The 26,628-nt window shown below is 44.6% G+C and overlaps 3 protein-coding genes across 4 annotated transcripts; 2 read left to right on the forward strand and 1 right to left on the reverse strand.

Moving 5' to 3' along the window:
- Nucleotides 1–122: 122 nt before the first annotated feature.
- On the reverse strand, nucleotides 123–10,500 carry atp6v1ab (ATPase H+ transporting V1 subunit Ab). The gene is made up of 15 exons (XM_049564904.1): nucleotides 10,357–10,500; nucleotides 7,602–7,705; nucleotides 7,235–7,363; nucleotides 6,554–6,768; nucleotides 6,064–6,201; nucleotides 5,822–5,973; nucleotides 5,562–5,724; nucleotides 5,373–5,481; nucleotides 4,958–5,080; nucleotides 3,207–3,321; nucleotides 3,052–3,115; nucleotides 2,757–2,960; nucleotides 2,562–2,656; nucleotides 2,277–2,448; nucleotides 123–829 (listed from the first exon to the last, which is right to left on the reverse strand). Exons 2-15 carry the CDS (start codon nucleotides 7,681–7,683, stop codon nucleotides 737–739), a joined length of 1,854 nt encoding a protein of 617 aa, XP_049420861.1. The 5' UTR covers nucleotides 7,684–7,705; nucleotides 10,357–10,500; the 3' UTR covers nucleotides 123–736.
- Nucleotides 10,501–12,346: 1,846 nt separating this feature from the next.
- Nucleotides 12,347–16,107, forward strand: naa50 (N-alpha-acetyltransferase 50, NatE catalytic subunit). 2 transcript variants are annotated; one of them, XM_049565415.1, is made up of 5 exons: nucleotides 12,347–12,544; nucleotides 13,748–13,884; nucleotides 14,097–14,216; nucleotides 14,308–14,374; nucleotides 14,614–16,107. In XM_049565415.1, the coding sequence occupies exons 1-5, from the start codon at nucleotides 12,537–12,539 to the stop codon at nucleotides 14,789–14,791; spliced, it is 510 nt and encodes a 169-aa protein (XP_049421372.1). In that variant the 5' UTR covers nucleotides 12,347–12,536; the 3' UTR covers nucleotides 14,792–16,107. The 2 variants fall into 2 exon arrangements, with proteins under 2 accessions (XP_049421372.1, XP_049421373.1); XM_049565416.1 differs by having other exon boundaries at nucleotides 13,751–13,884.
- Nucleotides 16,108–16,364: 257 nt separating this feature from the next.
- LOC125881846 (basic helix-loop-helix domain-containing protein USF3) lies at nucleotides 16,365–26,410 on the forward strand. Its single transcript, XM_049565228.1, has 7 exons — nucleotides 16,365–16,478; nucleotides 17,009–17,133; nucleotides 17,244–17,275; nucleotides 17,417–17,499; nucleotides 17,607–17,703; nucleotides 17,820–22,795; nucleotides 24,074–26,410. Exons 2-7 carry the CDS (start codon nucleotides 17,090–17,092, stop codon nucleotides 25,868–25,870), a joined length of 7,029 nt encoding a protein of 2,342 aa, XP_049421185.1. The 5' UTR covers nucleotides 16,365–16,478; nucleotides 17,009–17,089; the 3' UTR covers nucleotides 25,871–26,410.
- The last annotated feature ends 218 nt before the right edge of the window (nucleotides 26,411–26,628 follow it).

A 26,628-nucleotide genomic window follows, 5' to 3' on the forward strand; every position in this document is an offset into this window, starting at 1 on the left:
ACTCATCATCCTGAGGGCAGAGTGCTGCAGAGAATAAGTGATATGCAGACAAACCAGTTAAGCAGCCCTGACCACATCATCAGAAACTATGAGGTCAAACAGGCAAACACACATACACACAGTTCTTTTTCCTCATGTTTTAATTCTTTGGGCGTAACATGATGAAAGCATTGGACAGCAGAGCGTCGACTCTTTACACATTCACACAGCAAAGTACACGACACAGCACAACGTGAAACACAACCATAAAAACAAAAAGAACGACAAAGCCTTCACGTCCGCACGTTGGCAATAAATAGGCTGATCTTATTAAATTTATATTCAATACTCTTCTGTACAGATGGTCTATGAATTACAATACATCAACCAAACAATCTTCTTCAGGAAGAGCAACACGGATACACAAAGAAATCATGTAAACAGAGAAAGGAAGAAACGGGGTGGAAGAGATCCCTCTTACTCGTACACACATTAAATCCACACTCACGTGCACACACACACGATCAACGACCATGCAGAGGATCCAGAGCGCGCCTATACGAGGCAACAAATAATAATGAGTACAGTACATCTTTCTCTTTTCCCTCCACATGTAATTGTGCACTCACACTCACACAGTCACTCACAAAGGGAGCACAGGGGAGCACATGGGCTTCGGGGGCACGAGGAGGTGGAATGTGATTCTGCAGTGGAGGGGTCAGAGATGAAAACTGGAAAGGTCGTGAGAGGTGGGAGCCTATTCCTCCAACGTACGGAAGGAATTCTGCATGTCCTCCAGTAGCTGAGCGTACTCGGCCTTGATCTTTGCCTCGCCGTCCTTCACTGGGTCCTGTAGGGACAAAGAAATATAGCCTTACAACACGAACAGAAAACTAAAGGGCCTGAGCAGAGTGTGTGCACTGTGATCTGCAGTGCAAGAGTTACGGTCGTCATTCTCACACTGTTCTACATTTTAAAAAAGGTTTTAAACATGTGACCCCTTCCTCCTGGGACAATGTACAGACTTGAAACTGTCAGAGCTGATTACATCTGGTTAAATGTACAGTATGTACTGAAAGTGGCATGTGCCACGCACAAGTTGTGATCTATGAAAGCAGACTTGATGGCAGAAACTTTGACCCATGCTTATGAACATTTTAGCAACGCAGAGGGTGAGGTAGAAGCCTGATTGTAGAAATTGTCAGATATTTTTTGGCGCATGCCGTTTTTGGCTTTTGTCTGTACATAAATATCTAGTATGGATCCTCTGCACTGTTTTATAAATGAGACCCCGGTGATTACATCCAGTAAAAACACTGATGAGAGCAGTTAAATGTTAGAAATCAGTGTCTCTCTGACGCTTATCGACACAGCAGGAGCTGGAGTCAAGCTGCCACTAACATTTGCTTAGCTTGTTTCTCTGATAACTTAGGATCCAGACATGTGATGACTACAATCCTTCACCTGATATAGTTAAAAACAAACCAAGATCTAAAATGTGTATTGTAAAAATGTGGCTTAAGATTGGATATAAGGTCAATTTATGACAGCTTCTGGCAGACAACCACAACCCAACCCTGACATAAGCGCAAAGGGGATATGACGGTGACCAAATAAAATGGACTGTGTCCTTGATGTAAAAATACAGATTTCTCTGGGTTTGAATAATGTTGAAAATTTTTGTAGCACAATGCAAGTACGCAACTCAAGAAATTTAACTTTGGTCTCATCGTTTTTAGACATTTTAATGCGAAAACGTTAGATATTATATCTTTAATTAAATGTACTGTTTTGACCTTGATTTGTTGCTGATTATGCATCTTAACTGAACTGAGTTGTCTTTGCTCATTCATGTTACATGCATTTATTGTATTAACTATGTTTTCATGCTTTGTCTCTCTTGAAAAAGACAGAAGGAAACCAGGTGGGTGGAGCTCATTGCATCAGGTACAGTTAAAGCTATTTAACTTTCCACTTTCCTATTGTGACTGTCTCCACTCTTAAACGCTCTCAGCGTACTGCAGCAAACAATGCGTCATCAAGCTTTAAAAAATCCTGTCAAGATACAGCACAAAGACACTCTCTATCTAATGTGCAGACAGTCACCATTTTAAAGTCAGGCCTCAACATTTTTGCCTTGCAACCTCTGCGCAACATTGACTGCTTTGATTTCTTTTCATTTTGAATCTCAGAGCTTCATTAATAAAAAGTGAAATCTGATATATTAGGGTATGAAGGGTACAACGACTTCAAATCAACCTGAGGACCGCAAAATTAACACATAAGGTGACACACACCTTGAATTTCATTGAGCTGATCCTGTAGAGGATTTCTCCCATGTGCTCCCTGATCATGGCCCAAGTGATCTTGTTGTCGCTCTGAGCTGTGGTCTCCACTGCGTGCCGTGCCATGTCGTAGAAAGAAATCATGTTGGAGAGGATGCCCACTGTCTTATAGAAGGGGCAGAACCTGAGGGGATGGACACAAAACAGTCAGCCACTTTGGATCAGATTTACTCTCCAGCTTATCCAACATCTATTTAAAATCTGATCAGTGTGTTCATGCTGCAGGCCTGACGTTACCTGTCGTAAGGAGTGTAACCGTTCTGCTGCAGGAAGTCGTCTTTGATCAGTTTGGCCACTTCCAGGGTGATTTTATCTGTCTCTGCCAGGGAAGCCTGTTAAAAATGCAATATGAAGTGTGTTGGAACAAGCAGATATAGAATAAAGAGTTCATCCAAAGATCAAACTGCCGCCGCCAGGTTCATGCTGCATTACCTTTCCGACGAGCTGCACAATCTCAGCGAGGTCCTCCTCCTCCTGCAGGATCTCCTTGGCCTTGGTACGCAGGGGCACAAACTCAGGGAAGTGCTTGTCGTAGTACTCATCCAGAGCACGGGTGTATTTGCTGTAGCTGATCAGCCAGTTCACAGAGGGAAAGTGCTTCCTCTGAGCCAGCTTCTTATCCAGACCCCAGAACACCTGAGAGAGGAAACAACCGCAACACAATCAAGAGCTGAGCTTCTTTAATTAATCAACCAGGCTTGATTAGAATATGAATGTGAACATGTACCTGTACGATACCGAGGGTGGCTGAAGTGACAGGGTCAGAGAAGTCACCACCAGGAGGTGATACACTGAAAAAGGAATAAAACGTTTAACTTCAGTTCAGTAAAAACAGGCTGTGCAGAGTAATGTCTCCCTCTAGTGGATGAAAGCTGTACTCACGCTCCTACAATACTGACGCTGCCCTCCCTCTCAGGGTTGCCCAGACATTTCACCCTTCCAGCACGCTCATAGAAGGAGGCGAGACGGGCGCCCAGGTAGGCAGGATAACCACTGTCTGTGGGCAGATACAGAAATACCTGTTGGATCTGGCTTCATGCTCACTACAAAGTAAACATACATGGCTACACAAATTGTAAGAAAGTTGCACCACATAACAAAGAGGCACTATCTCCAGCTACTTAAGAGGGGAATTTAAGGATTTGAAGTGTAAACAAATACCTGCCAGGCGGCATTCAGATTGTCTTCACACTTGTGCACCAATTCACATACTTAACTTTTACGATTTGGAAGAAGGCAAAAGCATCAATGACTCTTATTATTAAAACAAGATGTAATTTTAACCTCGGACACTGAGCATGGTGCCTTTAAAATATAAACTTTATTGCACTCCAACTAACCAGTTGAAAGCAGGGCTGCAACCAACAATTACATCATTATTGATTAATCCATAGATTATTTTCTTGATTAAAGGTTGAGTCTGACTAGAATTTCCACCTTGTGATTGTACGCCTCTGTGCATCAGTGAAGTTGTAATCATATTTTACATCCATGTCTGTGAAACATCGATGTTTCACACTTCTTCCCCTCAGCAGCACAGGAGATCTACACAATCAGCACAGTTTCCAGGTGGACACCAAAGATTAGTGTCACCAATTCACTCTTACCAAACGTAACCTCTTCTGTTCCTGATTTATGATGTTGAATAATGGCCAGAAAAGTGTATATGTAGAACATTATGATGTCACAGTGAAGCTGACCTTTGCCCTTTGGCTATAAAACGATTCACTTCACAATGTTATCCTGCTGGACTTTTTTTTTTTTGGTCATTATTAGCATATAAATTCTTATGGCCAAAAACATGTTTTTTTGAGGTAAAAATAAGCTTGACCTTTGAGCTTCAACCTCCAAATTCTAATCAGTTCATCACTTCGTCCAGGTGTGCCAAATTTGAGGAAATTCCATCAAGGCATTCTTGGAAATCACATTCATGACAAGGTCACAGTGACCTTGACCTTGGACCTTTGACCAATCTAATCAGTTCATTATTTAGTCCAAGTGGATGTGTGTACCAAATGGGATGCAATTCCCTCAAATTATTCTTGAAATATTGCGTTTTACGAGAATAAGACAGACCAAGGTCACAATGACCTTGACCTTTGACCTACTACCACCGAAATCAAGTCAGTTCATCGTTGAGCCCAAGTCGATAGTTGTGCCAAAAAAAAAAAAACCTTCAAGGCATTCTTGAGATAGCGAGTTCACAAGAATGGGATGTACATACGGATGTATGTACGGACCCAAAAACATTATGCCTCTGGCCACGGCTATCGCCAACGTGAAGGCATAAATATCGCAAAAGAGAATATATAAGAAATACCCATCACAAGTTCCCAGGGTCCTTTGTGACTTATCAAATGACTTGTTTTGTCTGACCAAGAATCCAAAACCCACAACAGTTATCAGTTCACCATCAAAGACGCCTCAGAAAACCTGCACAGAAAACATTTAACAAGCTGGATCCATCTCAATTTTTGCATTTTTACATCACTTGATTTTGAATTTCTATTAGTCAGTCAACTGCTTAATCAATCATCTCAGCTGTAGCTGGAATGAACCTTATATCAGAAATACCAGAGCCTGAATCACCTGCCTTTAGCTTTTATTTTAACTCCAGCAGACTCCAAACTTACCAGCAGGCATCTCAGCCAGACGGCCAGAAATCTCCCTGAGAGCCTCGGCCCAACGGGAGGTGGAGTCTGCCATCATGCTCACATTGTATCCCATGTCCCTGAAGTACTCTGACAGCGTGATTCCTGACAAAAGAAACTGAGTTAGTATACATCACTCATGCGTATAAAAGGAACACTTCGTCCAACAAATGACCATTTGTATATCATTTACCCATGTTACATTGAATTGCTGGAGAAAACTTCAAGATGAACAAAGAATCATACAATAATACCAATTCAACATAACACAGGGTGAATAACTGACATACAAATGGTCATTTGGTGGGTGAATTATTCCTTTAATCTACATGCAGTCACAGACGGAGCGTGAATGAGACTCTTTATTTGGACACATAAGTGATCAAAGAGTATTTACCTGTGTAGATGGAGGCTTCTCTGGCAGCTACAGGCATGTTGGAGGTGTTGGCCACCAGCGCTGTTCTCTTCATGATGCTCTCTGTCTTCCCGTCCACCTCCATGGTCAGCTGTTGGTCAGACAACACTGTCAGTCACTCTGAACACCAATCAATTTGGAATACAACACTACCGCTACCTGCCTACCCACCTCAGGGAAGTCTCGCAGTACTTCTGACATCTCGTTACCACGTTCTCCGCAGCCTACGTAGATGATGACATCACTGTTGGAGTACTTGGACAGGGACTGAGAGATGACAGTCTTTCCACAGCCAAAGGCTCCTGGGATGGCTGTGGTTCCTCCCTGCACACATCTTCACACAGAGAAGAGAGGAGAGTACAAGATGGGGGAAACATTTTCAACATGTTTTCAGTGAAAAAAGGTTTTAAAAAGTAGGATGCGATACGTACGGGAAAAGGGCGTCCAGCACTCTCTGTCCAGTCAGCAGCGGGTGATTTGCGGGCAGCTTCTCTGTGACGGGTCGCACTTGTCTGACAGGCCACACCTGCACCATGGTGAATTTCTCCTTCACCCCCTCAAACTCCAGCTCCATCACCACATCCTGACAGAGACACACACTCGCCACCATCAGCACAAAGCAACATCTAACAGTCGGAAAACACACCTATATCTGGAGGTGTGGTGAACTCACGGTGACGTCGTAGTTTCCAGGTGGAGCCACGTAGGTTACAGTGCCTCTGTTTCGGGGAGGCAGCATGATCTTGTGCTTGATGAGGGAGTTCTCCAACACCATGCCGTAGATGTCTCCTCCTGTGATGTGACTGCCAACCTAACAGCGATAAATCAGGGATGTTGGTATCAATCTGATAATTTAATGGTTAACTTTGCAGATTTTCAACCAGCTTTGTGTCACTGCGGTGTGTGCGGTGTGTTGAGATGAACGGTGTTTGAGTGCCGCAAGCGTGTAGAGCTCCCCATCAAGCCACTGGCGTACTTCAATGACATGTTGCACCAACCGGTACACATTTGCCAGCAGATGGGTGGGGAGCTCCAGGCACTCACAGCACAGGGAGAAGCCAAATGCTGATCATTTGCACACACTGCGATGACATAGAGCTGGTTGAAAGTCAGTTAAGTGGCAAATGTCAAGCTAAAGCTTTAAAGTCTGCACAAACACACACCCGCAGGCTCTTGACCGGAGAAAACTCCCACTTGAGGTCTCGGTTGAGGGCTCCGATGTTTACACCTCTGGGGATGTAGATGCTTTGTGTGATGTCATTGATGTCCTTTAGTGGTCGCTGGATACCATCAAAGATGGACCCCATGATTCCTGGACCCAACTCCACAGAGAGAGGTTTCCCTGTCCGCAGCACAGGATCTCCAACAGACACACCGGCTAGATTCAAGCTCAGGAAAAAATGTTAAAGACGGGAATGTAGGACTATTTCTGATATCAACTTTTACATATGCAACACATGCTGGACTCTAATCATACAAACTGGACAAGAGAAGTGACAATTTTCAATTAGAGAAAACTATTTTAATCAGACCAGGAAATATAATCTATATATATATTGTCAATTAAACATCTGTATTCTGTTTGTGTCATTCTTATATAAGCTATTAATAAATATTATACTTGAAAATATGGGTCAGAATTCTTTAAAAACAAAAGGTACCACTAAACTAGCTTAGCATTCTTTCACTCTTTCCTCTCTTTTGTGTCATTTTTGTCCCTTGACTAACACCAAATTATGGACTAAAAGAGTGTACAACTCATAGCAGCCATACAGTGGATGAATATGAAAGCTGTGACATTGGGTAAAGACAGGGAATGGACGGTCACATGGTCAAAAGGATACATGTCTCCTCATAGACCTGGATGGTGGCCATGTCTCCCTCCAGCCTGATGATCTCTCCCACCAGCTCACTGTGGCCAACACGGACCAGCTCATACATAGCTGCACCCGCCATGGCTGTAGCTGTCACCACTATTAAAACAAACAAGGTAAATAATAGGACTCACTGAATAGAAGTTAAACAATCAAACCCCAGGCAACCGAAAAGCAGGAGCTGAACAAGTCTGTCCTCTTATTTCCTGCCTCAGCTCAAATATTGTTGTAAAGATGCAGCATGCATCTGTTTTGAAGGCTTCTGTAGTAATTCTGTTGTAAGTGTAAAGTGGGGGAAAAGTTTGATGGTGATGATGGTGTGTGTGTGGTGGCCAACCTGGTCCGGAGACTCCATGAACGTATCCAAACTGGCTCTCCCTCTCCTCATCCCTGATCTTGGGCAGCTTGGACAGGTCCATCTTCACCGCTTTATTAGTCTGACTGGAAGGAGGAGCAGAGAGAAGTCAACTAATGTGAAGGACACATCAGGCAACAGAGAAATAAAAGGGGGAAATTAACCAGAGAACTGCAGGAGAGGCCATCCTCTCTCTGCAGTGGTCACTTACAACAGCATGGCCTCTGTGTCTGCAGTTTTAATTATTGAGGACTTTTATTAGCAGCAATAAAGCAGCTGTGGGTAAGAGTGCTTTGATTACTGCTGTTAAAAGTTAATTTCATTTGAGACCACACAGTGCTACTAATCTATTTAGGTGCTGAGCCAACTGGTTAATATGAAGAATATGGAATTTACACTGACTTTAGAGACTGATGCCAACTTAAACATAACATTTTGTTAATACATTTCTAAAAGTAAAGTATGTCATCTGCATCATTTTCGGTATGATGTTTAACACAAAATGGCTTTTCAAGACAAAAATCGAAATTAAATATATTATTGAGAGAATCCACAAATTCAGAGATATACGATGGCACCGTGCTGGTACTTTGGTGGCAGCACCTCCTACTGTAACCATGGAAACCGCCAGAGAAATATAGCAACATCACTGCTCACGACTCTCTTTCTCAGCATTACAGTCCCTGATCTAGGCCATCCCCCTCTTCTCCTTCTCCTCCTTGGATGCACACGCTTCAGGTGCAGTAGTACAGTCAGTATGACGCGTTAGGCTAACATTAGAGGGGAATCCCACAGAGCAGCATGTTCCTCATTTGTCCCTTCACATGTGTACGCACAGCACATGAGCGTAAACATGCGTATTTTTCATACAGAGTGATAAATGTCCCCCAAGGGTGCATCTTTGCATCCTTTTTTTCTGTCTCTAATAATCATATTTCTCATGACTGCTAGATCCTATCCTGACTCACTTCAGCTACATGCAGGAGCAACACAAACACAAGCTGTCTGCAGTCGTGACATAAACCCATCCCCACAAAGAGCTGACTGCAGATGCTCTGCACACATTAAAGAGCAGGTGCAATGTACTGTGCATCGCACACAGTAAATCCAGTCAACATGCTCATACAGCTTAATTCCTCAATGTATTCCTCTTTTTTTATTCTCCATCTGACTGTCATATGACACACGCAGTTCTCTACATCCATGCCCTTTTCTTGTCCTTCCCACTGATGTACAGATCTTCCTGTTTATGCTAGGCTGCTTAGCCCATCTGTGCAGGAATATTGCAGCTCCACCAATGGGTCAACACGGGAATAACAAGAATGACACCCCCAAAAGGCTTCACTCTGTTCTTCATGTATACTATTTTTACAAACAAATGCAAAAAAGAGACACACAGCATCCAAAATTCCCTTAAGTTTCTTATCTTAAAGACAAACTGAGCACAATATTTACATGTATACTGCCCTAATTGACTGTAGTATCAATGTTCCCTGGTGTATTTTTAAAGGGAATCTTTAAATAGGAGTACAGTGAGAAGATAAGGTCTATTGTTCTGATGAGTAATTGAGATAAAATCACAGACAACTCTCTATCTGATTGAGTAATCCAAATACTACAAATCAAACCACATGTGAACCTTGTGGGGAAAATGCCTGTCATGACAATAATATGACAATATTCATACAAGCAGTTAAGGTCACATTCCCTTGTAATAATGCTGGCTACAACAACAGACATCACACTTGATCATATGATCGTGGCACATGACTGCCTGGCCTCTCTGTATGAGTGTCTTTAAGGAAGTGGAAAACTAGCATGGTGCAAAACTGGGAAGTACAAATTATGACTGTGTGTGGACACAAATCTCTCCATCTGACTACAATCCTCCAAATAAAATGGGCATGAGGCATACTAAAGATCATTTTACCCTTCATTATTACGCTGCTGACCTTAGATGTTATGTTGGCTTGATGGTCAGTAAAGAAAGGTGGCAAATTGAAGATTAAACATGGCAGGTAAACCAGGCAGATACAAGTATGCTGTATTTTCTGTATTTAAGGGCTGAAGGCAGGCTTCTTGTCTGTCTATATATGCTCATTATTGGATGTTTGAGCTGAAGAAAAGAGGGTTAACAACACAGAAGATGTTTAGGTACTGGTGTGTGTGCAAAACAGGCTCAGAAATGTTTCATGTAAGTGAGATGACCACGCAGAAACATCCTGACACACTGATGTTAATTGCAAACTCCTTGAATGCAGGTGATCGCATGAAAATCAGCTACATATTAGTGTTTAAATAGGAAAATCCACACCTGTAGTAAAGATTTACTATAGTATGACCTGTATGTACTGCATATGTTAATAACGTGATATGCTTTGAAGCTGGTCTCCATACACGGTGCTCAGTTTGACAGCTTTCCTCGAAACTAAGCACTAGCTAGCTTTACTGACACAGCAGTGACACCTAAACACATCATGAATAAACGTGTCTGTAATTTCCACTCAACCCCAGTTTGTTTTAGTAGTAAAAATAAACGTTAGCTACCACCGCAGGTTATTCGGTGTTGTGAAAACGATAGCAAGACTGGTCCCTCGGCCTGGCTGAAAAATGCTGGCTCTAACGTTACCGTTTTGGCGCAACTGTATAGCTAAATTATTTCATTGTCAACAAACCATAAAGCTAACTTCTGTTTGTAATATCGTGGAAAAACAGTTGAAAATAATATAATGGTTACCGTCTGGTTGTGAAGTGGTGGTTTGCTGTCTTGCCTCGAGAGAGAAACGATGGGTGCTGCGGAGCGTGACAGCAAACTGAAGATCAGCTGACTTCATTCACTCGGTGCTCGGTTTTACTGCTGGGCCCCGGCAACTGGCGCCATTTTGGATCCGCCCCGGGACGCTGGAGTTTTTTTCCTAGGATAGCGAAGACATGGCCCGCCCTGCTCTCCCTCTGATTGGCTAGTACTCCTTGCCTGGGCTGATGGATTGGTTAGAGTTAGGGTCGAAAATCAGAGTAAGCCAATAAGAGGCAGAGTAGGGCGGGACATGCCTTCTCGCCTCCGGGACACCGCAAAGATTTTACAAGTTGTGAATATTGGTGATCGTTTGCTCTAGAGCAGTTTTCGTCTGCTACCTGAGCAAGAACATAATTTGACTACATTTTTCCCCGTATGAACTATGCCAAAATGCCCTCCATTTATTAGACCAAAGGTAAAAACATGCACTCATAGATGTGCACCCAAAATCAAAAAATCTATCAGTTTGTTTAAGACATTCAAAATTGAAAACTGTATGTCCCCCTGCATTATTATCATTATTTAGGCACAGTTACTCAACACTTTGTGCAATTATTCAACTGTGCAATATTTTTCAGTATACGACTTAATCATGCACATAACTGTACACGTTTTATGTCTGCTTTTATTCTATTCTTCTATTGATGTATGAACAGTATTTGAATCAGCCTCAGCACAGTGATGATATATATTCAATTTTTAGAATTTTTATATCTAAAGAACTAGTGTTAAACACTGTAGCATAATGCATATTTATTTATTTTTATTTTATAATGTACATTTTCATTTCTATCATTTTATTTTATTGCTTTACATTTATATACTTCTGTTTCTTATTCTTATCATTACTTCTAATAATTCTCTATTCTCTACATCAGGGCTACTTTAACTAATCACAGTTTTTTATCTCTGGGATCAATAAAGTATTTCTAATTCTGATTATTATAATCTGCCCTGAGTCACAGCCTTCGCACATGGCTCCTTGACACCTGTCTTTTAAAGGGGCACTATGTCAAAATGCATTTCTAATACTAATACCCTTTGTTTTATGCTTATCATGCATGTTCTTAAATAATATTGCAATTAATCTACTCAAAGCCACTCTATATCTAACAGCTAATTTTTGTCCCTTGTCGCTGCTAGTGGGCTTTAATTGAGATAGATAATTGTTTGGACTAGGGTTGCAAATTGTATTGATCAGTTAAAATGTCTATGTTCGATCAAATTCGATCATCGATTAATCATTATCATCCCTAGTTTGGAATAATTACATAATTTACAATCAGACATGGTGAGCGAGGCGTCTATCTCTTATGCGTTGAATATCTTTACAGCAACGTTTGAGCCAAAATGAAGGCGCTATCACAAATTGCCGTGATTAACTTTTTGCTACATCTCTCCCTCTCTCTCACTCTTACAACATGATCTTATATGTGGCGATGTTACAGGAAATAAATGTTCTATATCAAAGAATTGTATATTGGAATTTATCTAAAGTGGTCTGGATATGTATTTTAGGCAAGGTCTATGTTTGTAATTTTGTTTTTGTGGCAGTGTTTCAAAATGATTTGTCTTTTGTATTTGATTTAACAAAACTACAGAAATAGCTCCAAAAATGAAAGTAGTTGTAACATGTAGAGAAAGACGGTTTTGTTGCCCTAAGTTTAGCCTTGCAGGCAGTGCTTCCTCTCAGGTTTCATACAGCTCTTTATCTCAACCTTCACTTATCAAATTTCAGCACAAAAGTATGTTGTATAACACAAACACTGGATTATCAAGGGTACCTTTCTGGCTTTTATTACTATGCTGTACTGTAATTAAACGCAGCTCCTCTTGATTTGAGCAAAGTGGACATCCTGACAAACCAACCTCAGGGGGTTAAAATTCTCAATACAATATGCAGCAGTGTTTGTGCGCATGCGGGGGTCAGGGTTGACAGTCTTCACACAGTCGTGGAAGGAGTGCGGCGGCTAGGCTAACTGCAACCACCGCAACTAGCTACATGTGGAGGGTAAAACGGGAGGCATCCCCGACCCTAACTCTGTCAAAATTCCTTCTTTTTACCCAAAACAACTCCAAAGTTCAGCCTCATCGAAAATAAAGGATAATATCCGTTTACAATGAAAGGGTGAGTGTAAGCTTTTGAGTCACGAATAAGTAGCTTAGCACGAGTAAAGTTTTTCATGTCTGTTTTTTTCTACAAGGGGAGGCGGGGAGGAGACGACGAGGCTAGCTAGCCTGCTAAGCTACTTTTATTTAGGTGTGGGACAAAAAAAATACAAACGACAGCACCGTTACCACAACAGTTTTGTCAGGGATATCCTCTTTAGCTTAAGCCGCTTGTCGGTTCGTTTAGGTAGCGAACAAGCGATGCTAACTAGCTAGCTGCTACTGGGAAGCTGAGTCAGTAAACCTACTTTAGCTAAGCTAAAGAGGCAGACTCTGGTTCTCAGAGAATTTGTGTGTACCTCAACTGAACTTCAGCAGCAGTAAGGTAGCCAAGTGTGTTATCTAAGTTATTAGGAAAGGGCTGCTGGCACTGTAAGCCCAACCCTGTTTCAAATACTGTGATAACGTTAATGTTATACCCGACATCAACTTCAGAGTATGTTCCAGTAAGCTCAGTGTAACTTGTCAAAGTTAACACACTAGCAGTGATGCTCGACGTTGTGACACTTTTATTGGCCACCGTCCCGAGTCTCAGATAACACGACCGAGATTAACGCTGAACTGTGTCAAAATGTGCAGATAGGGTTACAGAGACGTTACTGGTTGAAGTTTGACGGATGCTGCCACTGTATATCTTGATGAACAACACACGTGACCAACAGCTGTTTTTTTGGGATGTGTAGTCTATAAATACCTCAGTGCTGGAGAGTTGTGTTTGGGTTAGTTACTAAGACACTGTAACACACATTCCCAGGCTATCTGGACTTGTATTTGACAGGCGCCATATTAATTTCCCAGTGATAGAAGAATATCAAAATTAATTAGCTGTAGGTATTGGTTTTGTTGAAAATGTGGAATGTGTCTGGTACTAGGAAATACTGTGTGTCAAACCATTGTGCTGTGTGATATTTGTATGTCAACTGTGTGTTGACCATCATTTCATTTTACTGTGGAGATTAATTTTATGTAGGGGCTGCAGCTTCACGATTAGTCATGATAACAGTTATTCTGACGATCACCAATTGATTCATCTGAATAAGATTTTAAGCACTCAAGAGTTTTAAACTGGAACTCAAAGTTACCAATGGCATTTGAATTTAATTATTTTGTGTATAACAGTGCACCCGTTGTCAGTCATTTGACCGTTTTGCTCTTGTTCCAGTAGCCGGATCGAGCTGGGGGATGTTACGCCCCACAACATTAAGCAGCTGAAACGCCTGAATCAAGTCATCTTCCCTGTCAGCTACAACGACAAGTTTTACAAAGATGTTCTGGAAGTAGGAGAGCTTGCAAAGCTAGGTAAGAAACATCACTCATGTAACCTACTCCCAAAGAACTTTCTTTTTTTTGTGTTGTTCGAAAAAGCATAAAGCTAATGCATTTCTCATGATAGTGAGATTGTAGAGGGGGAAATCACTGGAAGGATTCCCTGCCCTCTGCAGTCTAGCAATCAAGTAAGGATTCCCTGTCTGCTGTTGTTGTTTCAGTCTTCCCTCCTCTTTGTCTTGCAGCATACTTCAATGACATTGCAGTGGGTGCTGTGTGCTGCAGAGTGGACCACTCTCAGAACCAGAAGAGACTGTACATCATGACGCTCGGCTGTCTAGCACCCTACCGTAGACTTGGAATTGGTAAGGAGCTCCGCATCTCCAGAATACGCTGCAGTGCACCTTGTTACCTTGTGTTTCGTTTTTTCAGCTTTGCCTTTGTCTTTTTCTCCAGGTACAAAGATGCTGAATCATGTGCTAAACATCTGTGAGAAGGATGGCACTTTTGACAACATTTACCTGTGAGTGTCTAATAATAGACGTTTTATGAGGTGATGTCGTTGTAGCTTTTGTTGATTCTACAAAAAAATCTGTGACACATACTTTCAGTGTGGATTAATCAGATTTTTTTTCCTTGAAGCTGATTGAATTGATTCTTTGAGGCATAGCGAAACAAATTAATTAATTCCTTTGTTACTTTTTGAGCAATTCTTCAAATTGTTCTACCACTAATTATTTTTTTCTCTTTCCCTCTCCACAGTCATGTGCAGATCAGCAATGAGTCAGCCATTCACTTTTACCAGAAGTTTGGCTTTGAGATCATTGAAACAAAAAAAAATTACTACAAGAGGATAGAGCCCGCAGATGCCCATGTGTTGCAGAAGAGTCTGCGCAGCCCATGTGCACCGCCCACCGGAGAGCTTCAGAAGGCAGAGTAGGGACACAGCGTTTGGAAAGAGCACAGATGTGCCCGCCTCCACAGAAACAGAACTGTGACAAATGCCCCAGGGTCGACACATTCAACACTTTCTTCAAAGGACGCTAAAAAGAGAAAACAAATTTAATGTACAAAAAATGCTGCATTTCTTTTTTTTTTTTTTTTTTTTTTTTTTTTTGCAAAGGGGTCCCCTTTGATTTTTGCATATTTTATTACTCCCTTTTTCTCATACAGATAATTGAACATGACAAAAAGCTCACTATCAAAAAGTGCTCCTATTGACAAAGTTGCCAACTTCAGACAGTTTTAGACTTGGTGGAGGGGGAGGGTGTGGTGTTTGCAAATCATACTGTTTGTGTTTAAGTTGTTTTTATGCGGTTATTAAGCTAACGGGGACATATCTATACTGTTGAGCAAAAGAAAACAGTTGGTTCGAAGCTGTAAAAGTGTTTGAAACGGACACACACGAGTACCAGCCGGTCAGCTTGGAGTGATGCTCCGAGTTGTCTCGTGGAACAGTCACAACTCTATTCCCTCACCATGCGAACCCTGGGATCTATGGGAAATGAGTCTGACCTGTTTGCTGATATGTTATGTCTAGAGGGAAAAGGCAGAAATGTATCCTCTGTGTTCAGACGTAAAGAAGGCTGAATGGATTTTGAGGTGGTGGAAAGACATTGTCACCACTCATAATTTCTGAATAACTTTATTTTCTAGCCTGTTAATTTAATTCCCCTTCAACTGTTATTTTTATTTTTTACATTATAATGGCAAAAGGTTCAGAGGTTCTCCTGGGTTTACTACTAAGAGTGATAACATTAAAGAATGAGAGAAACAAAAATTGTATTGAATGTGTTTTTGGCACTCCACATTGTCTTGTGGGGGATGTTAAAATAACAGATTGGCTGTTTGGGATTGGATTTGGGCATTATTTTCAGTAATTTAATGAAGGTGCGTGAGGATGTGTGTCTCTAAACACGTGGAAGTGTTTTGAGACAGCTTACCTTAAACACCTTTGGCACCTTATGTAGCCACCTTTCAGAATTAGTCCTCTCAAACTACCTGCTTCAGTCAGCTTCTGTTACACACACCATTAGGTATTGAAGTTCAGCTGAGAGTTTGGAAGTTTGGGTTTAATCTCTTGAACAGTGTTTAACCCAGAGGAAGCTCTGTCCCCTCTGCATGCAAGGAGAGTTGTGTCCTCTCCACTGTAGTATAAGCATGTTTTTCCTTTCTTTGAAGAATTTTATCTTTTCTGGAGCTCTATATTGTAAGACTTTTTAACGTCTAAATAAAGGAATTACTATTTGCAGTAAATGTGTTGCTAATCGTCTTATTCTTTTTTATAACCATGGTGATTTATGAGCTAAATGCACTGAATTATTGTTAAATTTTAATTTAAAATCATTTACTACATAGAGGACTTAACAGCATACATACATGGGTGCATTCGTTGTATACCCCGTGCCTGAATGTCCCTTTACACGTCGTAATTGGCTGAAACCTCCCACAGTTGGAATGCTATTGGCTATCAGCTCCCCTAGAGCCCGCCCCTTTCTGCACAAGGTTAGATGTATCTAGATTGTTTTGAGAAATGAGTTGAGTTTAATGCTCTGCTAGCTAACAGTTAGCCTCCAATCTCAAAGTACTCGCAGCGGCAAACAGTCTCCAAAATGCCGAGGCTAGAGGTGAGTGGAAGCTACCATCCATTAGCAGCCTTTTATCAGCAGGGACGCGAGGAAATCCGCTGTTCATGTGTTTATTAATTATGTCAGTAACGGTAAGGCAAGCTAGCTGTTAGCCAGCTAGCTAACAGAAAGCTAGCTGAATAGGTAAATGCACAGGTTGCTGGTTTGTAGCTGGTTAAATGACGGGATAATAATCTAAACATCGCTTTCTATCAACAACGTAAAGCAGGACTCTCGACTGTGTGTGCAGTTCCTTAAACGTGCTGTAATTATGCTGTAATATACAGGTAAATGAGTTTAGGTTAGCTGTATAGCTAGGTTAATCAACACTAGCTTGTTAGCATCTAGCAGTTGTAGTAGAAGCTCAGTATATTTTAACAAGGATTTTTGTCTGCTGTACTAAATTATATGACAACATTACAGCGGAATGAATGCATCTGAGTGGTTTTTCTTTGGTGTTATACGGTTGTCTGGTTTCTTCCTGATTTAAAATGAACACCATGCACGGATGTTTTATGTGTTCATTGCAGGACTGGCACGAAAAGGATTTGGGGTCCAGCTGTTAAATGCGTTGACTGGTGCCTTATCATACAGGCAACTGTTTGGACAGAATGCCAGAGATGACTGAAACTCAGACACCTGGTCGTAAACCCAAGTAAGGATGTTTGAGATGTCTGCTCTTAATTATTTATCTAATCTTCATCAGAGGCACTTGGATAAATGTGTGCATAGTTGTAATGAAAAATGTGAACTGTTGTTTTGCAGAAAGAAGAAAAACAAAGAAACTCACAATGCAGGTAAAATGATTATATTATAACTGTTATTTCCTTTTCAAACTTTGCTGCCTAGTAAGCACAGATTTAGTGTGGAGAGTTTCTTTAACTGCTGGTCACTATGCATGTAACTGAACATATAAGCTTAGTCTCTTCTCTTTATAGGTGAGAGGCACAGAAAAGAGAAGATTAATGCAGGGATTACCCGCATTGGTAATCTTTTGCCCTGTTCCCAGGCACTTAAACAGGTAAGAGACAAGCTGGAATTACTCGTTTTCCTTATCAGAAACATGTGACGGTGAAGTTAATGCACAGGCTGTGTGGTATGTTTTAAAACTTTGTCTCTCGTCTATAGAGTAAGAACATGATCTTGGACCAGGCCTTTCGCTACATCACTGAACTGAAGAAACAAAATGATACGTTGCTTCTGGAAGGAGGGGATAAAGTCCAAGGTGAAGTTGAACAAATACAGAAAGTGTGACTATACAGTACAGTATATGCACTTGGAATCTTTAACGTATGATTAAGTACACTTGATTGATTATATGTGTGCTTGGTCTTTATGCAGCGGAGGAGATCCGCCGGCTGCGGCGTCAGATGGACGACCTGAGGAGGGAGAGTGCTCACTACATTGAGCTCCTCAAAGCCCATGATATTAACATTCTGGAGGACCCCACAATTCACTGGAAGGGAAAAAAGCGTTGCGCCAAGGTGGCAAAGGTGACCCCTACTCACCAACTCCCAAAGGGGATCATTGTCTATTCCAATGGCAACGTGATGTGCCCAGCGGGAAAGGAGACCAGCCCAGCGAAGCAGCCCTCTGAAACAATAATTATTCAGCCACCTTCTGAGGTCAGTGCACGGTTAAGGGTTAATGGAGCCCTGCTGCAAGTCAATACCTCTTCTTCCACCCCTGCGCTTCTCCCTGGGTCGACCGCCACGCCCATCCAGTCTACACCAGGCCTGAGAATGATAGAGCAGTGTGTGGTTGAGGCACCACCTGCAGCCCCTGCTCTGCCACCCTCTGTGTCTTACATCACCCTCCAGATCCCTGCAGCCACTGCAGCCCTGCCCCAACAACCACAGCCTGCTGCCCCAGCCCCAACCCTCACCATAGCAGCCACTTCAGCCTCACAGCTCCCCACTGAAAGCCCCGCTCAGCCTGTGTCCAGTGTCACCACACTTACCCAGACTATAACCACATCTAGAGCTGCAGCCTCAGAGGTTTGCTCTTGGGTCACACAGGACAATGCCATGAGGACTATAAGTTACACCGCTCTCCCCAACAGCCAAGCCCTTCTTAGGGCTGGGGCGGCAGGCAGCACACAGACTACCTGGACAACGCTGCAGATGGCAGGGAACACAGTACAGCCAGTCTGCCAGAGTCTCCCCACCCCAGAGGTCATCAACCCCACCCAGGCTGTCCAGCAGGTCACTATGTGTCCAATGGGCAACAAACCTTCTGTTCAGCCCATTCAAATACAGATGCAACCACATGTGCCTGTACAGCAAGCACCCATTACAGCCCACATTCAAGCACAGCCCTTTCAGAGACAACCCCAGCTACGGCCAGCAATCCTAAATCAGGCACAGCCTCAGCCTGTTCTAGCCCCCCAACCACAGTGCGCTGTTCTGTCCCAGTCAGCCATAGCACCCCAGCCAGGTGTGGTTGCCCACCCTACTGTCGTGCCGTCACAGCCCCAGCCTGCCGTACTGCAACCCGCATCATTGGTTCCCCATCCTGCAACAGCCCTCATACCTCAGCCTCAGCCCATCTCTCAACCAGCCTTGGTGCCCCAGCCACAGGCCACTGTGCTGCCCCTCCTTCAGACCATGCAGGTGCTGCAGGTCAACCCAACTGGAGGGACAGTCTCAGCTGTAACAGCACCACAGAACACTAACAACCCAAGTGTAGTCATCCTACAGCAGGCAGGTTCTTGCCAAGCCCAGTCAGTTGTGAGGGAGGAAATAACCAATCAGACACCATGTCAGCATATTGTAATCATCCAGGCACCCAATCAGGTTGCACCTGCCCCTCAAAATCCTCAGGTTGGCATGGTGCCTGCTGCTGTGCCTGCTGCAGTACCTGTTGTGTCCACTCAAATACCCACTACCAGCAGCTCGACGTCTGCCAATTCCCTACAGAGTGTTGGGGGAAAGCAGCTGGTGCACATTCTCCCACGTCCTGTTCCATCTCAGATGAACCATCCCCTTCAGGTCACTCAGGCCTCCTCTTCTCCACCTGTTCCTGCAACCCCACAGACTATCACTGTGAACGGCCGGGTGTTTGCCTTGCAGCCCATGAAGACGTCTGACAAATCCAGCTCCCAGTCCGGCCAGAGTACACTTCAGCTGGTCCAGCCCACCACCACTGAGGAACCAACTACTAATGTGGCCCTCAACAGTTTAGGTGCACTCAGCAGTCTCAATCAGAGCATCTCTCAGGGCCTTCCATTTAGCATTTCTAGCCAGAACAATATCCAGCCTCCAGCTGCTCCGACATCAGTTGTCCAGCAGAAGCAGCCTCCTGCTCCAGCATCCGTCCCTGGAACCGCACTTGCTCTCCCTGCGCGGCAGCTACAGGTCCCTAGTTTGAACCCCGTCAAATCAGGGCCGGTGGTTAATTCCTCTAAGCCTCCAGGAAAGAGGCTTCGCACAACTTTGAATACAAAGAGGGCAACAACCAAAAGGACTAAACCAGTCAAGAAAAAAGAGCTCAGTCAGGCACTGCCTGCTGCTGCTGTTATAGCCAAACCAGTAGTCGCTGCAGGAGAAAGTCAGACAGTTCAAGTTTCGGTATCTCAAGTTGTACAGTCCTCGACCGTAAAAGTCACAGAAATCCCCACCACTTGTTCCACAGTTGTCACAACTGCTGCTTGTAGTGAAGCTGTAGAGAATGTCACCTCCACACAAAACTCTCAGATAACGACTGTGTGTAGTTCATCTAGTGCGTCCACTGTACTTAGTCAGTCACATTCACACAGCAAAAACTCTGTTACTGTAACTCACACTGATGTTATATTCAGTCATACTAACACTAGTAGTGTGGTAACTACAGTTACAACTGCCAGTGCCACAATGGTTAAGCAAACAGTTAGTGCAGATGTGTCCATTGAGAGTAAACCAGCTGTAGTCTCTGGCAACAGCTCAGCTGTAACCAAACCCTCAGTTCCAGAGGTTAAACAGCCAACCACCAGTCCAGCAACTAGCACAACACAAAATAAGTCGGCTGCCACCGCTGCGGTTTCTAAACCGAGCAAATCTGCGGTCAGCTCTGCAGGTGCCACTGAGACTTTTTCCACTACTGTTTCTACTGCATGTCTGACTCCAGTCTGCACCAGCAGTCTCCCAGTTACTGCACAAGTATCTTTAAATCAGGCTACCCAACCAACTTCAGTATGTCATCCACAGGTATCTAATACCCAAGATCCTCTGACTTGTAATAAACATCACTCTCAGGCCACCACTTCACAATTGGTGTCCGCAACTGTTGCAATCTCAACACCTGCAGCAACTTTTTCTGCAGCCCACAGCTCTGTTACAGCCCCTACAGCAAGCTCAGAGATTAGGAAAAGGGTCACAACCAGTAGAGCTCCAACACAGCAGACTGATGTGAATATGCCCAACCCTCCCCCCTGTCAGCCTGCTGAAGACAAACCATCCCAGCCTCCCAGAAGAGACAGGGAGGCTCAGGTAGAGGGACTCGCCACAGCAGCAGAGAAAGATGGCTTGGTGGCAGTGACGTCTGGCCCTCCCTCTAGGAAGGACTTTGCCCTATCTCAACAGGTGTACACTAACCTTGACGATCAAACTATAGAGCACCCTATGACATCCAGCAGACAGACAGATTCTCCCATGTCTTCAGGGGCTGGGGGAGGCCGAGGGTTCTCTGTAGCATCCATGCTTCCCCAGGGCCACACTATTAGTGCATCACCTGGCTCCTATGGGACATTTACATTCACCTCTGAGCAGGCAGAAATGCTTGCCTTGGCTATGTTAGAACAGGACAGTCCAGGACGGCGGAGTGGAAGCTGCTCTGGGAACACTGCTTCAGCAAACCCCACTGCAGCCACATGGGAGCCCCCCAAAACCCCAGCAGTGTCTAGCAGTAAAGACAGGGGCTCAACTGGACAGCAGGCAAAAGTGACTAAACCCATGGATACAGTAACGGTTAAACCCGCTGCCCAGGTATCTGTCAGAGCTCAGGCTGGGGAGGGGCCAAATGGAAGCAGACATCCACAAAACATCTCATACTCCCAGTCTCAGCCTCTCCCCCAGGTTCAGCCTCAGAGCTCATCCCAGAGCGGCACTGTGGCTAGCCTCAGTGTCAACAACCTGATCAGGCCCAGCTCCCGTCAGCAGCCCTACCCTGGCTCTCCCAGTCTTGCTGGCCAACAGGGCTCAGTTCCCTCACCTGCAGGGACCTCAGCCCACATATCTCAACCCTCAAGCAACGCCCTCTCACCCTGCCCCGGTGCAGCCCAACTGAATGAGTACACCCCCTTAAAGACTGCGTTAATGAGGGCTCAGGCTGGAGTTGGTGTCGGTGAGCGACAAGTAAAGATCATCTCCAAGCGGCAGGCCCAGGAGGAGGTGATGCTAAACACTGGAAAACGGCCCAAGCCATGCCCTCCATCAGCTACCACTGTTAGCCATATGGACGTGAAAGCACCAGACCACAGCCAGATGATGGTGGGACAGTTGCCCCCCACATCCTCAGCTGTCATGACAAGGATTAATTCAGAAAGCGGAGGCCCCCTCTTCTCCACAAACTCTTTCATGAGCCCGGTGGTTCGGCCCACCGATGGCCACTGTCCCCCTCAAGGACCCCCTGAGCAGAACCAGCCAGGTGTGCTTCACCTGCCACAGGGTCATCCACAGCATGCTGCAACCCAGCCTGGCCAGCACCTTGGAGGAAACATTTACATGAAACAGCAGCAGGAGCAACAGAGACACCATCTGTATCACTTGCAACACCACCTGACTCAGCCTGACGCGGCACAGCGCCACTCGCTACAACAGAGGGCGCTTCAGCAGCAGGAGCAGCAGCAGCAGCAGCAGCATGTGCAGAAGAAGCGGGCGCTTGTCAGAGGGAGTCAAAGTGGTTCACCTGCTGGGCTGCAACAGAAGCAGCACCATCTGGAGAAGTCCGGAGTTCAGCAGCAGCACTCGCATCAACAGCAACAGCAGACACAGCATCAACAGCACACACAGCAGCCGCAGTCGCAGCAGCACCAACAACAGTCGCACCAACAATCGCAGCAGCATCAACAGCCAACGCAACACCAACAGTCTCATCCCCAACAGCACCAACAGCAAACGCATCAACAGCAGCCGCAGACGCAGCATCAACAACACCAACAGCAGCAGTTACAGCAGCAGCAGCAGAGCTCCCACTCCAGACACCAGCAGCACCTACAGCAGCAGATCCAACAGCAGCAGCAACAGCAGCACTTTAGACACCAGGAGAAGAGCTGTGAAGCCCAGGGAGCAGGATCCAGGGCGCACCACAGCAGCCACCTGGCCCAACAGGAGCACCTTAAGGTTGGTGTCACATGGTGCTAAATACTATGATAGTGTGATTTAAAGGGAGGGTCCATGTGTGTTATATAAACGTAGCCACTAGCAAAAAGCAGTGACATACTGTAGGTTAGAAGCACTGATGCTCATCCCTCCTTCAAGCCCTACACACACTTTTCTGTGACAGCATAAGCATTCAGAGTGAGGACACAAACAGACCAGAGGCAGCAGTAGACCAGCAACTAGACAACGGCAATGTATTTTGGCCACTTATATTTGGATTATTTTTACAACTTTACCCTGCTGTCAGACAGCTCTCTCTGATGGGGAACTGAAGCTGGTATATCGCCCTCTTCAAAGCCACCAGCCTCCATTCAGAGAAATAGTAATTTTACCTCACAGCACACGGGATTTGCTGATCTACCCGCAGCCTCAATTATTTAGTTTGTTAGTGTTACTGTGTGACTTTCAGTAGGAAAAAGTTTGAGGCGCTTGAGAAAATAGCATTTTGTTCTTTACGCAAAAAGTTTAATTTTTGGATTCGAAAGCTACATAATGATATAAAAACCTCAACAACGAAAAAAACCCAATACATTTTAATAGAATAGACTGGGAACAAAGTACAGTGGCACATTTTGTACTTTGGTTGATCTTGTCCCAGTATCTTGTTATTTAACTGGCATTTGAGAGCAAAAATTAATTGTTGATAAGTTTGATAAAAAATTGTGGAGCCAACTTATTAACACACAATTATGTCTTGATTTTCATTTAAACCATATCAAACATTGGCTGTTTACAACTAAATTGCAATAACTGGCTTGGCAGACACCAGGAATTTGTGAGGGCAGTTTTAATTATATTAGATGTTTAATTATGATTGTGTGATTTAAAAACAACACATATAATCACTACCTCAAGTGTTAGATTTCTGTCAGTGCAGTCTAAAGCAGTGGTTCCCAAATTGTCCAGCCACGAGGTCCAGTTTTCTCCCTAGTCATTAGTTCAAGGTCCACACAGTTTAATACATTCAGCATCATCCTTGCATTTGGCTGTGTCGTCGAGCTAGTTTGCTGTCTCTGTCCAGTAGCAATCTGTTAGTCACTCACATCGTCACAATTAAAAGAGAGGATTAAAAATTAAATTGTTGCGATATCTCGCCTGTAAATATGTTTAATTTGTTTTGCATTTATCTATAAATGTCTGGGAAGTGTCAGGAAGAAATGCTAATAAAAATTGATGATGCTGAATAATTAATACGACTTTTGTCTGAAAATAACATTTGGACTTTTTTTCTTCCCTCAGCCTGGTCAAGACCATAATGCTATGCAGAGGATGATGAGCACGAGGACTCTGGAGCAGCAGCTCATCCCTCCTCCCAGCAACCCTGTGTCCCGGTCATCTGACCTGGCCTGCGCTCCTTCACGGCAGGAACGTCACCGTGTTTCAAGCTACTCTGCAGAGGCGCTCATCGGTAAAAGCTCCACCAGTGGCGAACAGCAACAGCGCATGGGTCTCCACCTTCAGCCTGGCCGCGGTGCCACGCAGGAGCAGCCAGACCTTCGCGGTTACCTGGACACATCACGAGGGAAGGCCAACATTGCACACAACCCACAGAATCGCCTTCCCTCCGATCATCCAGGATCCTCAGATGTTCAGCGCGTCTCTGAGTGTCCGCCATTCAAGGCCATGGGAGGAGGAGCACATCAACTTGGTGGTTTTGAGGCTCAGGTGTCTCGTGGGAGTGACATGGCCCCTAAGTCAGTACCATCGTCCCAGAGGGGCCCTCAGGGGCAGCAGCAGGGTGGGTTCAGGATGGGTGTTGGACCTCCAGCAGATGGCAGGAACCGCTACAGTGCAGCTCATCCCGGCTCACAGGGAGTACAGGTCGGCCTCCCCCGGGAGCAGGAGGGTTGTCACCAGAGTTTCATGCAAAGCCTCCTTTCCCCTCACCTGCCTGAGCAGAGCAACCACCAGCGAGCAGTGCAGTGCTGTCCCCCCGTCAGCATGGAGTACAGCTGTGTGCCTGGAAGCTCTTCAGGAGACATACAGGCCAAGGCCTCCAGTCCCAGTGTGCCCCAGACGCAGAAGGCCCCAGCTATGCGGCTTGGAGAGGGCAACAAGGGCCATATATCTCAGGTCAGCAGTAATATGCATGGAGGCCCAGGTGTGCGCACAGGTCTCCCCCACCCTCCAACCCCACACAGCAGCTCTGAGCCAGGCCGCTCCTCGGCCCCCTCCAGACCACCCACTGCTGTCAGCCAGCACTCTCGCCACATCACTCGAGACACTCAGCCCACCAAGCTGAGACCTGGTGACCGGCCTCGATCAGGTACTCTGAGACAGAGCAACCCCTTTGAGCCTGAGGGCCACCTGCCTCTGCCCTCGGGTGGAGGGATGCTGCTGAGCAGACCGCAGTCTGGAGGAGAGCGACGCAGCACTATTGTTCGCTTTATGGCTGACAGTGCTCAGGTTCCAAGTGACAACAACCTGGTTCCTGACCAACACCTGACACAAAACTTTGGTTTCCCCTTTATTCCAGAGGGAGGAATGAACCCTCCACCTCCCATTAATGCTAACTCCACATTCATCCCACCAGTCAGCCAGCCCAACGCCTCCCGAACGCCATCCCTTCTGCCTGTGGAGCCCCAGAACACTTTATCCTCCTTCTACACTTCCTACTCTCCTGCTGCTCACCCCAGCCTACCCAGTGATGTCACTCTCCAGTACTTATCTAACCAAATGTTTACCAGCCCGAGTGCCGACAAGGGCAGCGCTCCTCCGCTCAACAACCGCTTCGGCTCTATCCTCTCCCCACCTCGTCCTGTGGGTTTCGGCCAGCCCAGCTTCCCCTTGCTCCCAGACATGCCCCCCATGCCCATTGCCAACTCGTCTGGAATCACCCCCCACATATCCAACTTCAGCCTCACCTCGCTGTTCCCCGAGATCGCCACAGGCATGCCCACCGACGGTTCGGCCATGCCGATGTCTCCCCTGCTGTCTCTCTCCAACACCTCAGCTGCCGACTCTGGCAAGCAGCCCAATCGTCCCGCCCACAACATCAGCCACATTCTGGGCCATGACGGCAGCTCGGCTGTGTGAGGAGACGTCCTGCTGCATTTTGATGAGCTGGTGTTCTGAAGTGAAGACTTTCATTTTCAGTTTGAGATTTGTTTTTTTTAAATGTTCAACAAAGTGGTGGTGAAGCACCTCCTTATGAAATGACACCATGTCTGTCTGATTGTTTACATGTTCACAGTTTCGATCTCAAATTGTTTTTCCTTTTGGCATATGTGTGATGTCAAATTTATAAGTTGTATCATTTCAAAAATCTTTTGATTTGTAGGGCGACAGGAAAATCTGGTCCCTTAAAGCTACTTTGTTTGAAGCGTTGGTCAAACCAACAGTTTGGTGATAAAACAAAATTTAGGTTTAGAACTTTAATCAGTGTCTTCTGGGTCATTAAGAAACCTTCTGCACAGTTACCTACCAATGTAATTTACTAACTTATATCAGGTTGTACTGTACAGAATCAGTTTTTTTCCAAGAGCTATTTTGTAAATACCAGTGTTTCATATCAGAATTGTTAGATTATGTATGTATTTGTAAATACAAAATTGATTAATAAAGTTTATAAGGAGACATTTGTATTTGCTGCCAACTGAAGAACTGTGTGCATTTCTTGCTCCCTACACTAGATGGCACTGTAACTCAGTTGCTATCTTTTTCTTTTGTCTTAGCTCCAGGGGGTTGTTTCCAGATCCACCAGTTGGAGAAACAGTGAAAATTAGTGGTGGTAGTGGTGACTTTATTCCAGCACGAGTGGATTTTTAACTAAGCTGCTACATCTGCAGAAGGAA

This window comes from Epinephelus fuscoguttatus, linkage group LG21, assembly GCF_011397635.1.
Source record: "Epinephelus fuscoguttatus linkage group LG21, E.fuscoguttatus.final_Chr_v1".
Taxonomy (NCBI): Eukaryota; Metazoa; Chordata; class Actinopteri; order Perciformes; family Serranidae; genus Epinephelus; species Epinephelus fuscoguttatus.